The following is a 12,431-nucleotide window of genomic DNA, read 5'->3' as shown; positions in this document are numbered from 1 at the left end:
AATAAAGTAAAAGTATAATTACCAAATATAAGGAAAAACTTTAGAAATTGTTTTTAAACAAAAATAAAGTAAAAGTATAATTAAATATCTATTTACCAAATATTGTTATTTTTACCATCAAATGACAAAATTATCCAAATGTGCATTAACCTTTTATCTTATAAATTCCATCTTATCATATCACAAAGAAAAACATCACACCTTCAACTCCTTCAACCAAGCTTTTCTTCTTCATTTGATCATGGCTTCCACAACACCCACCACACCAAAAACCCTCACTAAAGAGATAGTTACTGAAGAAATGGGAACATTCATCCGTATCTTTAGCGACGGTTCAATAGAGAGACCAGTACAATCTCCTTTTGTTCCTCCAATTCTCAATGACCCAAAAACAGGACATTCCTCCAAAGACATTGTAATCCCAAACAACCCCCCAGTTCCATCTCGAATCTACCTTCCAAAAATCACAAACCCATCTTCCAAATTTCCGATCTTGGTCTATTTTCACGGCGGCGCACTCCTCTTCGAATCCGCATTCTCTCAGCTCTACCATGAACATCTGAAAACCTTAGCATCAGAAGCAAACATTATCATCGTGTCGGTCGAGTATCGTCTTGCTCCTGAGCATCTTGTCCCTGCATGTTACCATGACTGTTGGGCTGCACTCAAATGGGTATCTTCTCATGCCAATAACACCCTCAACAATCCAGAACCATGGTTGATTGAACATGGCGATTTTGCTAGGGTTTTCATTGGTGGTGATAGTGCTGGTGGTAACATTACTCATAACATGGCAATTCAAGCTGGAACTGAATCATTACCTAGTGATGTTAAAATATTAGGAGCTATTATGATTCATCCTTATTTTCATAGCTCTTATCCAATTGGGTCAGAACCTATTATAGAGCCTGAGAATAATCTTTTCCATCAAGTTTGGTATTTGTGTTACCCAAATTCACCCTATGGAGTGGATAACCCTTTGTTGAATCCTTTGGGAGAAGGTGCACCTAGCTTGGAGAAACTTGGTTGTACTAGAATTCTTATTTGTGTTGCTGAAAAAGATAAGTTAAGAGATAGAGGAGTTTGGTATTTGGAGAATGTGAAGAAAAGTGGGTGGAATGGGAAATTGGAATTGTTTGAAGAGAAAGATGAGAATCATGTTTATCATTTGTTGAAACCAGAATCTGAGAGTGCAAGGAAATTTATCCAGAGATTGGTTACTTTTGTACAAGAGTGAAGAAGATTTGTCATGTCTTTGTTTGATTTGGTTTCTTGTAGTTGTTTTTTTATCAATAATAAATTTGAATATGCTAAAGGCAAAAAAGATAGGACAAATAACTTTTTAAGGGTGTAGTAGTGTAGTACTACTAGTATGTTTTACTTTTAGTGGAAATAAATGAGATATTTCTCTAGACAAAATTGTATGGAAGTAAAATTTTAGGGTATACTTTTAACATATTGTTTTATAATTATTTTTATTGAGTAATTGATATGTTTGTATGTCCATTTAAATAGATATAAGGGCGTCTAATTCACGGATGAGATTATCAAAAATAACTTTTATAAGGAATAATAATAGACATTTTGTTCACAATATTTTGCAAAAAGAGAGTGTTTAGTTATTTTCTTTTGAATGTCAAAATAATGTGTTTTAAGAATGATTGTAGTAATAAATTTGTTAAAATTTTACATAATTATCTCTATAATGAGTGATATAATAGGAAAAAGAAGATAAATATATGTTTTTATTAATACATATATGTGAGATATTAGAACGAACTATAGTATGGTCGAAAGGTAGTTTTTTTGGTTCGATAGCTCGACAGTGTTAAGCATGAAGTAGAAGATTGTTCACATGCTGGTGTCGAAATGTGCATGCTGTAGTCGAAGATGGATCTAGCATACAGGTGTCGAAGATGCTAGGGTTATTAGCATGTTAAATTAGATTTTAGTGTTTAAACCCTAATTTGTTAAGTTAGCTTGTTTATTAAGTTGGCTTGTGTAATGGGCCTTGTGGAAAAAGCCCATTAGTTAGTATGTTAGGTTTTATTATAAATAGCATACTAGTCTCTCATCATTGCTACGCTGCAAATCCTAATTTAGGGTGAGAGAGGTTATTTGTTATTCTTGTAAACTTGTAATCTTGTTTTCTAAGAGAAAGTAAAAGAATAGTAGTTATAACCAATTCTTGTGTTCTTCTTCTTCCTTGTTCTTTATTTTCCCCTTATTTTATACTTTGTTCTTGACATTGAATTCACAACAAATTGGTGCGCTGAGCGTGGAGAAGATGCCTTCAACAAAGTATGAGATTGAAAAGTTCACCGGAGTAAATGATTTCGGTCTGTGGCGCTTGAAGATGAAAGCCCTACTGGTTCATCAGGGTTTCTTGGAAGCGTTGAAGGGAGAGGTAGCCATTAATGCTGAATTAACGGCAACGGAGAAGACGACTATGATCGAGAAAGCACACAGCGTAATTTTGTTGAGCCTTGGTGATAAGGTTCTTAGACAGGTATCAAAGGAGACAACAACATCAGGGTTATAGATGAAACTTGAAAGTTTGTACATGAGCAAACCACTGGTAAATCGACTCTACTTGAAGCAAGCTTTGTATTTATTCAAGATGATTGAAGACAAAGTGTTAGCTGAGCAGTTGGATATGTTCAACAAGCCGATTCTTAATCTTGAAAATATTGATGTGAAGATCGATGATGAAGATCAAACGCTGTTACTATTGTGTGCTTTGCCTCGATCACATGCTCACTTCAAAGAAACGCTTCTGTATGGAAGGAGTCTCTGACCTTTGAAGAAGTTCAATCAGCCCTGTATTCTAAGGACTTGAAAGAACGGAAGGAGCATAAACCTTCGACTGTTGGTGAAGGTTTGGCCGTTAAAGAAAAATTCTTGCAAAAGGATGGTAAGTTCGACAAGAAGAAAGGCAAAAGTCAGCAGAAGTCTTATAGTGGCAAAGCATCTGGTATTCGATGCTATCATTATAAGAAGGAGGGTCACACAAGAAAGGTGTGCCCTGAACGCCTGAAAGATCATGGAGGTAAGGTAATGGCAATGCAACCATTATTCAAGATGATTTCGAATCATCTGATGTTCTTGTGGTTTCGAGCAGTGACTCTAGGAAGGAGTGGATTAGGGATTCAAGTTGCACTTGGCACATGACTCCAAACATATACTTGTTCGAGGAATTATGTGATCAAGATGGTGGATCAGTACTGCTGGGAAACAATAAAGCTTTCAAGATTGCAGGAGTTGGATCTATGATATTCAAGCTCCATGATGAGTCAATAAAATTGTTGACTGAAGTCATTTATGTTCCCGATTTGAAGAGAAATCTGCTTTCTCTTGGTGAATTCGATAAGAAAGGATATGTTTTCCAAGAAGAGAAAATTATCCTAAGAGTCATTGAAGGGGTCGAAGGAAGTCTTGAGAGGCGTGAAGAAACAAGGCTTGTATACCCTTGAGAGTGAAGTTGTAAGTGGTTCGACAAATGTTGCATCCACGAAATCTTTGTCGAAGAAAGAAATCTGGCACATGAGATTAGGCCATGTCAGTGAAAGGGGTCTGGTCGAATTAGGGAAACAAAATCTGCTTGGTGGAGACAAAGTCGAAAAGCTGAAGTTTTGTGAACCATGTGTACTTGGAAAATCTTGTAGAGTGAAGTTAACAGAGGCAAAAAAAGAATACATGGATCCCTTGGTTACATCCATGCTGATCTTTGGGGGCCTACACGGCGTCCATCACATTCAGGAGTAAGGTATTTTCTATCCATAGTTGATGATTATTCCAAGAAATTATGGGTATTCATCCAGAAGACTAAGGATGAAACTTTTGAGAATTTCAAAAGTTGGAAGACTCTGGTCAAAAATCTGATTGGCAGGAAGGTCAAGAGGTTGAGAATCGATAATGGCCTTGAATTTCGCAATGAGGCGTTCAACAGTTTTTGTGTTGCCTCTGGTATTGCAAGGGACAGAACTACTGCAGGTACTCCACAGCAAAATGATTTGGCTGAAAGGTTTAATCGAATTATTTTGGAGAGAGTCAGATGCATGTTGACTAGTGTTGGGTTAAAGAAGGTGTTTTGGGTTGAGGCTGTTTCAACAGCAACATTTCTGATAAACAAATGTCCTTCGACAGCGTTAGATATGAAAACACCTAAAGAAGTTTGGTCGGGACATCCACCAGATCTCGACAAACTAAGAGTATTTGGATGCATAGCCTATGCTCACATTAGGCAAGACAAGGTTGAACCTAGAGCTCTGAAATGCATGTTCATGGGATACCCTAAAGGAGTCAAAGCTTATAGGCTATGGTTCCTAGAGCCATGTCAAAGGAAGTGTATCACCAGTCGAGATGTAGTTTTCAATGAATCTGAGATGGCTTTTAAGAAAACTAATGATGTTGGTCGAAATGCAGAAACATCCAACGAAGAGCTGGAATAGGTAGAGATTCCCGTTGAGGTGGAGCATGTTGATGCTGAATTGCATATCCCTGATGAAGTCGAAGAAGAAGCAGAAGATACTGGGGAAGATGAGGAAACTGTCAATTACTACCTATTATCGAGAGATGGGTCAAGAAGACTCATCAAGCCACCTCAGAGACTTGGGTATGCAGATCTTATAGCTTATGCCTTAATCTCTGCAAGTGAGGTTCTAGACAAAGAACCTATAAACTATAAGGAAGTTATGAGGAGTCGAAATAAAACTGAATGGGTGAAGGCCATGGATGATGAGATGAAATCTCTTCATGATAATCACACTTGGGAACTGATCGAGAAACCTGTTGGGGTAAGGTTAGTCAGCTGTAAATGGATTTTCCAAGTTAAGGAAGGAATCAAAGGAGTAACATCGAAAAGATACAAGGCAAGGTTGGTCGCAAGGGGTCTCACTCAGAAAGAAGGTGTTGACTTCAATGATGTGTTTTCTCCTGTTGTGAAGCATAGGGCCGTTCGAATGTTGCTTGCCATGGTGGCACAGTTTGACCTTGAACTGGAACAGATGGATGTGAAGACTGTGTTCTTGTATGGTGATCTAGATTAAACGATCCTGATGAGGCAACCTGAAGGGTATGTCAAAAAAGGGAAGGAAGATTATGTGTGCAAGATGAAGAGATCCTTATATGGACTGAAACAATCTCCTTGATAGTGGAATGGGAGATTCAACAAGTTCATGGCACACATAAGTTTCATTAGAAGTCAGTTCGACCACTGCGTTTACTTCAGATTTCGACCTGGTAATTCATTTGTTATTTTGTTGCTTTATGTGGATGATATTCTCATAGCAAGCAACAATGTCGAAGATGTGATGAAGGTGAAGGTTGAACTCAATAAGGATTTCGATATGAAGGATCTGGGAGCTTCTTTTAGGATTCTTGGAATTGACATTCGATGAGATAGAAAGAAGTCAAAGTTATGCTTATCTCAAGAGGCATATCTACGAAAGATTCTCGAAAAGTTTAGTATGTCGAATTCGAAGCCAGATGTGACTCCAACAAACCCTCAATTCAAGCTGACTATTAATCAGTGTCCCAGTAGTGATGTCGAAAGAGCCTATATGAATAGCATCCCATATGCTAATATAGTTGGTTCTTTGATGTATGATATGGTCTGTAGCAATGTACTACTACTAGTATGTTTTACTTTTTAGTGGAAATAAATGAGATATTTCTCTAGACAAAAATATATGGAAGTAAAATTTTAGGGTATACTCTTAATATTTTGTTTTATAATGATTTTTATTGAGTAATTGATATGTTTGTATGTCCATTTAAATAGATATAAGGGCGTCTAATTCACGGTTGAGATTAACAAAAATAACTTTTATAAGGAATAATAATAGACATTTTGTTCACAATATTTTGCAAAAAGAAAGTGTTTAGTTATTTTCTTTTGAATGTCAAAATAATGTATTTTAAGAATGATTTAGTAATAAATTTGTTAAAATTTTACATAATTATCTCTGTAATGAGTGATATAATAGGAAAAAGAAGATACATATATGTTTTTATTAATACATATGTGTGAGATATTGTAACGAACTCTAGTATGATCGAAGGATATCTTCTTGGTTTGAGAGTTCGACAGTGTTAAGCATGAAGTCGAAGGTTGTTCGCATGCTAGTGTCGAAATGTGCATGCTGTAGTCGAAGATGGATCTAACATGCAGGTGTCGAAGATGCTTGGGTTGTTAGCGTGTTAAATTAGGTTTTAGTGTTTAAACCCTAATTTGTTTAGTTAGCTTGTTTATTAAGCTGGCTTGTGTAATGGGCCTTGTGGAAAAAGCCCATTAGTTAGTATGTTAGGTTTCAACAATGCCTGAACACATATAACAATAAACCATAACTGCCATAATTGTGTAATAGAATCGAGCTTGGCATGAGAAGAAGAAGAGAAAAGTTTGTGACTATTGTATTCAGCATTACCTTATCAATACAAGTGTGTGGTTTATATACAAGATGGAACTGAACTATATGCACTTGACAGCTCAGAATTAACTTACATGAATGAATATACTAAGAATTAATATAAAGGAAGTATATGTGACCTAATATCCCCCCTCAAGTTGGATTGTGTAAACTGAAGAGTCCCAACTTGGACATGATAGAAGAGAATGCTGGAGAATGCAGAGGCTTGGTAAAAGCATCAGCCAGCTGAGCAGTAGTAGATATTGGTAACAAGTGAATGAGTTTAGAACCAATCTTTTCGCGAGCCACATGACAATCGAGCTCTATATGCTTACTTCGTTCGTGAAAAGCCAGATTATGAGCAAGATATATAGCGGATATACTTTCACAATAGACAGAGGCAGGGTGCTGAATGGAAATCATGAGATCATTGAAAAGATATTTCAGCCATTGCAACTCACAAGTAAGAGAGGCTAAGGCGTGATACTCTGCCTCAGTAGATGATCGTGAGACTGTATTCTGCTTCTTCGATTTCCAACAAAGAAGAGATGAACCAAGGATGATGCAAAAACCAGTGATGGATTTTCTGGTAGTAGGACATCAGGCCCAATCAGAATCTGCAAAGGCTGATAGTTTAAGAGCACTAGAGGCAGAGAAGAAGACACCCTTAGCAGGATCAGACTTAAGGAACCTCAAGATTCTTGTAGAAGCCTTGTAGTGAGAATCAAGTGGATTGGAAACAAACTGACTAAGGTGCTGCACAACAAAGGAAATATCAGGCCTTGTGTTAGTCAGATAAATCAATCGACCCATAAGTCTTTTATAGGAGGTAGGGTCTGCCATCGGTTCACCATCTGATCGAGACAGCTTGAGGTTAGGATCAAAAGGAACCTGAGATGGCTTGGCAGCCAAATAGCTAGTGTCTTCAAGTAATTCAAGAGAATATTTTCTTTGGTTCATAAAGATGCCCTTAGAAGATCTAGCAATCTCAGAAACTAAGAAAAATCTGAGTTGTCCAAGATCCATAATTTTAAACTTCTAATCAAGAACAAGTTTCACTGAATGGATCTCATCAATGGAATTGCTAGCAAGTACAATATCATCTACATAAACAAGGATGGCAGTGAAGTAATCCTTATGAGATTTTACATATAAGGAATGATCAGCCTGAGATTGGGTGTAACCCAAGGAAATCAGAAAAGAGGAGAGTTTAGAGTACCATTGTCTACTTGCCTGTTTGAGACCATACAAAGATTTTTGGAGCTTGCATACATGAGATGGGTTGGATGTGGAAAGGCCTGGAGGGAGAGTCATATAAACCTCTTCATCAAGATGTCCATGAAGAAACGCGTTGTTTACATCCAATTGTTCAAGGTACCAACCCTTGATAGCAGCAATGGCCAATAGTACTCTAACAATGGTGATCTTAGCCACATGTGAGAATGTATCAAAATAGTTTATGCCCTCCGTTTGAGTGTAGCCTTTAGGAACCAGTCGAGCCATATATCGTTCAATGGAACCATCAGCCTTATATTTGATTTTATACACCATCTGCATCCAATAGGGACCTTTTGTCATACCCCAAAATTTGCCCTTTCATTTTTAAAGACAAAAATCTTTAAGTGCGAAAATAATTGAAGAGGACATCCTAAGCTTCCCAACAAATTCATAATTATTCTCAAATAATGAAAATTGAGAAAATTATGGCTGGTAAAAGTTGGGAAATTTTGAGTCAATGCATAAAGTCCAAATTGAGCAAATTCATTATTGGGCCACAATTTTAATCCAATCACCCCTTAAATTGTTTTATTTCAATTGTTTTGATTTATTCATTTAAATAATTCAAAATAAGGAAAATAAAATAAATTAAGCTCTTAGTGAGGTCCAAGCCCATTTTCCTTTTAACCTAATGTTTTCTTATAAATAACTAACAACCCTTATTTTTAACCATTCACCTCTACCAAATTCTCCATTCCCATACACTAACAATCAACAACTCTCATGATTTTACACCCATCCACAAAAAACCCTTTACCATCGTTTCTGACCGTTACAAATAATCTTCCGTCACTCTAATTCCGGTTGCAGCAGAGTGATAAATTTTCCAGCATATCAGCCGAATTCTGAAACTACTGTTTCGATTTGCTCTGAATTTTTTCCAGAAGTTCAGAAAACAATTGAGGAACAATACTCTAGATATAATTCTAAAGGATTTTGACGCTCAAAATCGCAAATTCCTCGTTTTTCTATTTTATTTGATTTAATTTCTATTTTCATATTTTCAAAAAAATCTCAAAATTTGTAGCTTCGTTATCTTATTTTATTTGATTTATAATCAGGTTTTTAATTTTTTTTTTGATTTTGTTTTGATCATTTTTCTATTTTTCCATTTGTTTTCTTAAACGTAACACTGCAGTGGTTTATGAACAGGTTTCCTATGGATTGACTAAGTGGAAGGGGCTTTATCCCTTGACCTCAAAGGATACCCAAGTGTTTTTTTTTGGTTTTTGACCAAATCAAGGTACTTCCTTTGGCCAAAGGAGAGCAGGTGTAAATCTTATCTCCCATTTGCTACTTTCCCTTGATAACCTTGGTAAAATCTCAATGTTCCTCCTATTGACCATAAACACAGTTTTCCTAGGTAAACATAAAAATTTTAGGTTTTAATTTTTGGTTTAATTAGTTTTTGGGCTAACTATGTTAATTAATTTTAGGTTTTTTTAACCTTGATTTAATTTTTAGGCTTATAATTAATTTAGAATTAGGTTTAGCCTTAACCCAAAGACCATAAAACACCCTAAAATGTATAATATGTAAGTGTTGTCCATTAACAGTAGTCTAGGTTAACCCTTAGGTTTTTCCCACTAGGTTTTCTCCCTCATTTGAATGTTGTCAAATAGGGTTAGAGTTTCTCATTCGTGTTATTTTAGGCTAATTAATTTAATTTTAGGTTTATTAATTTTTAACCTCGTTTTTTATTTTTAGGCTGATAATTATTTTTAGGTTAATTAATTTAATTTTAGGTTTATTAATTTTTAACCTCGTTTTATTTTTAGATTATAATTTATTTAGCCTTAAACTAATTTTAGGTTAGCTTTTAAGGTTTAGGTTTATCTTCTTTTTGTCTACAAACCTTGAATTTCTTCGCGATTCTTCTTCTCATCTCATACTCCGTTGATTGTCGCATGCGTGTTTAAATTTTTATTTAACTTCTTATTTAAAATTCTAGAAATTATGTATAGGTCGCAAAGGTTTTTTTGTAATAGTTTAGGGTTTTTTATTTTCGCGCTCAATTCTTCCTCTTTTATTGTAACTGCCCCAAAGCCTTGTAATAACTTAGGTTTATTTTTTGCATTTATTTTCTGCCTTTTCCCCCTGTTTTTTTGGTATTGTAATCCCCTCCCCAAAGCCTTGTAATAGCGTAGGATTTAATTTCCGCACTTTAAATTTTTTTATGATATTAACTGCGCAGTTAGTAATTTAGGGAGTGACAACATTTAATTGAATTTAGATCACTAAACTGCAAGATAAATATGTGAGTCTAACCCACATGATTGTTGCACCCACACACCTTTAAGGTAATTCCTCTTATGCTGCCTTCGAATAAATAGTCAAGTCCCTCGGATGTAGGGATACCTTAACTTGCTGCTGCCTACGAATAAAATCATCATAAAAAGATCATAGTCCCTTCGAGTTGCCTATGATAAATGATCTTGTCCCTCGGTTAAATGATGATAGTCCCTTTCGATTGCTAAGGTATCCTTACTTGTTGCCTTAAATGACTACTCTCATCCTTTCCTAAAGACTTCCTACCCTTCTTATGGTATGGATAGACTTATGGCAAACGATGACCCTCGATGACCCGATTACATCCAATGAAAGGACTTCCCACTAACTAATGGTGTGGATAGTCTCTTTCCCTCAAAGACTTAAAGAACAAGAAAGACATTAAGCTTAGGGTAGGTAGTTCTTAGTTACTTGCTCAAACATTCAAAAATACTTTTCACACCTCTTTTCAAATTACTTTAAAAAAGGCTACACTTATTTACAAGTTAAAGTCCTTATTCAAATCTTTTACTATACACACACTACACTTTTTCAAACGATTCAAACAATTCAAAAGTGAGCTAAGCAATTAAGAGTCAATGGATAACTATGGATACAAATGATGCTTACACCTTCCCTTTGTATAACCTACCCTCCGAACTCAAAATCTTTCAAAGGCCTTTCCTGTTCTTTTAGCCTTTCCAATTGGATAAAATAAAAGTTGGTGGCGACTCTTGCTATCTGCAACATTTAAAAAAGCCAGTTCTCCCACCGTATTACACCTTTCCTTGGGGAAGTTGAACAACATTCCATGTGTGATTTGCTTCAAGAGCAAGTAACTCAGCATTCATAGCATCTTTCCAACAACTAAATTTAACAGTTTGGGTAAATGTTTTTGGTTCAAAATTAGATGACACAGATAAACAAAAATGTTTGTATGATGGTGCACAATGATCATATGTAAGTACATAAGATAAAGGATATGGAATGTTGGATGATGTATGAGATGTAGAAGAATAGAAATGGTAGTCCTTTAAGTAATGGGGAGGATATGAGTTTCCAGATGAATGTCTAGAGGGTAATGGATGAGAAACCTGAGGTGTATCAGAATTTTGGGAAGGTACATCAGGTAAAAGATTGGGTGAACTATGCTGAGTATTAGAAGGAGGACTAGTAGGTAAAAGAGTGCTATATTGTTGTAAGGTCAATGGAGTATTGTGGTGGTCAAGGGTAGGGCTGGTAGAAAGAGAAGGAGCAGAAGTAGGATGACTAGAAGGACTAGACTGACCAGAAGGACTAGACTGACCAGAAGGACTAGACTGACCAGAAGAGCTAGAATTGGAAGGACTGATAGGAGGAGCAGAGGAAATGGCACTTATATCATCAGTAGACATGTCAGAAAAGGAAAGGTCAGTAGTGCTAGATTGTGGGGCAGGATATGAGGTAGCAGAAGGATAGTCATCAAGAAAAGGACTGATGGGACTGGCTGGAGCAGGGGGTGGAAGTAGATGGATTGTTGGTTTTGAAAGGAAATGTACTTTCATAAAAAAACTACATTTCTTGAAATGAATATTTGATGAGTATGCATATCATAAAGCATGTAACCTTTCACATCATCTTTATAGCCAATAAAGACAGACTTTCTAGCCCTAGAATCAAATTTTGTCCTATGAGCTTGCAAAGAGGTAGCAAAGGCCAAGCAACCAAACACCTTTAAGTACAGAAGATAAGGAGGTTTATTAACTAGAAGTTCATAAGGATATTTTGAGTTTAATAAGGGTGAGGGTAGTATGTTATGATATGCACAGCATGCTGTATGCAAAAATGCCACATGTTTAATGGAATATGGAAATGAAAGAAGAGAGATCTAGCAACATTAAGAATGTGCTGATGTTTTCTCTCTACCACCCCATTTTGTTGAGGTGTTTCAACACGGGTTTTCTGGTGGATAATACCTTTGGCTAGTAAGAAATCAGAGAGAGTGAGAAACTCTTTGCCATTATCAGATCTTAGACATTTAAGAGTTGTGTGGAATTGATTTTCTATATAAGCAATAAACTGAATGAGACTAAGCTTAGTTTGATATTTGGTATTAAGAAAAATGACCCAAGTATGTCTTGAATAGTCATCCACAAGAGTCAAAAAGTATTTGTAGCCTAAAATAGAAATTATAGAGAAAGGAACCCATAAATCAACATGTAGAATAGCAAATGTAGTAGATGAATGAGAAATACTTGTTGGAAAAGGTAGCTTCTTTTGTTTAGCAAAGTGACAAGAGTCACAAGGTACAATTTCAGTATCAGTATTACATTTGATAAAAGGAAAAGACTTGGAATTAGCTTGTAAACCTATATGAGAAATGTGGCCTAATCTTGAGTACCACAAATTACAATTATTATGAGTTGCAGAAATGTAAGAAGAATGGGGAGGAGTGGAATCAGAATGAGAAGGAGTGGAATCAAGAACATAGAGTCC

General features: G+C 36.0%; 1 protein-coding gene across 1 annotated transcript; it reads left to right on the top strand.

Moving 5' to 3' along the window:
• The first annotated feature begins 213 nt into the window (after window positions 1–213).
• Window positions 214–1,404, top strand: LOC131626923 (2-hydroxyisoflavanone dehydratase-like). The gene has a single exon (XM_058897760.1). The coding sequence runs from the start codon at window positions 242–244 to the stop codon at window positions 1,235–1,237; it is 996 nt and encodes a 331-aa protein (XP_058753743.1). The 5' UTR covers window positions 214–241; the 3' UTR covers window positions 1,238–1,404.
• Window positions 1,405–12,431: the final 11,027 nt, after the last annotated feature.

The sequence above is a fragment of the Vicia villosa genome, unplaced genomic scaffold (genome assembly GCF_029867415.1).
Source record: "Vicia villosa cultivar HV-30 ecotype Madison, WI unplaced genomic scaffold, Vvil1.0 ctg.000334F_1_1_3, whole genome shotgun sequence".
Taxonomy (NCBI): Eukaryota; Viridiplantae; Streptophyta; class Magnoliopsida; order Fabales; family Fabaceae; genus Vicia; species Vicia villosa.
The sequence above is the reverse complement of the archived record's forward strand: the minus strand, read 5'-3'. Positions and strand labels throughout refer to the sequence as shown.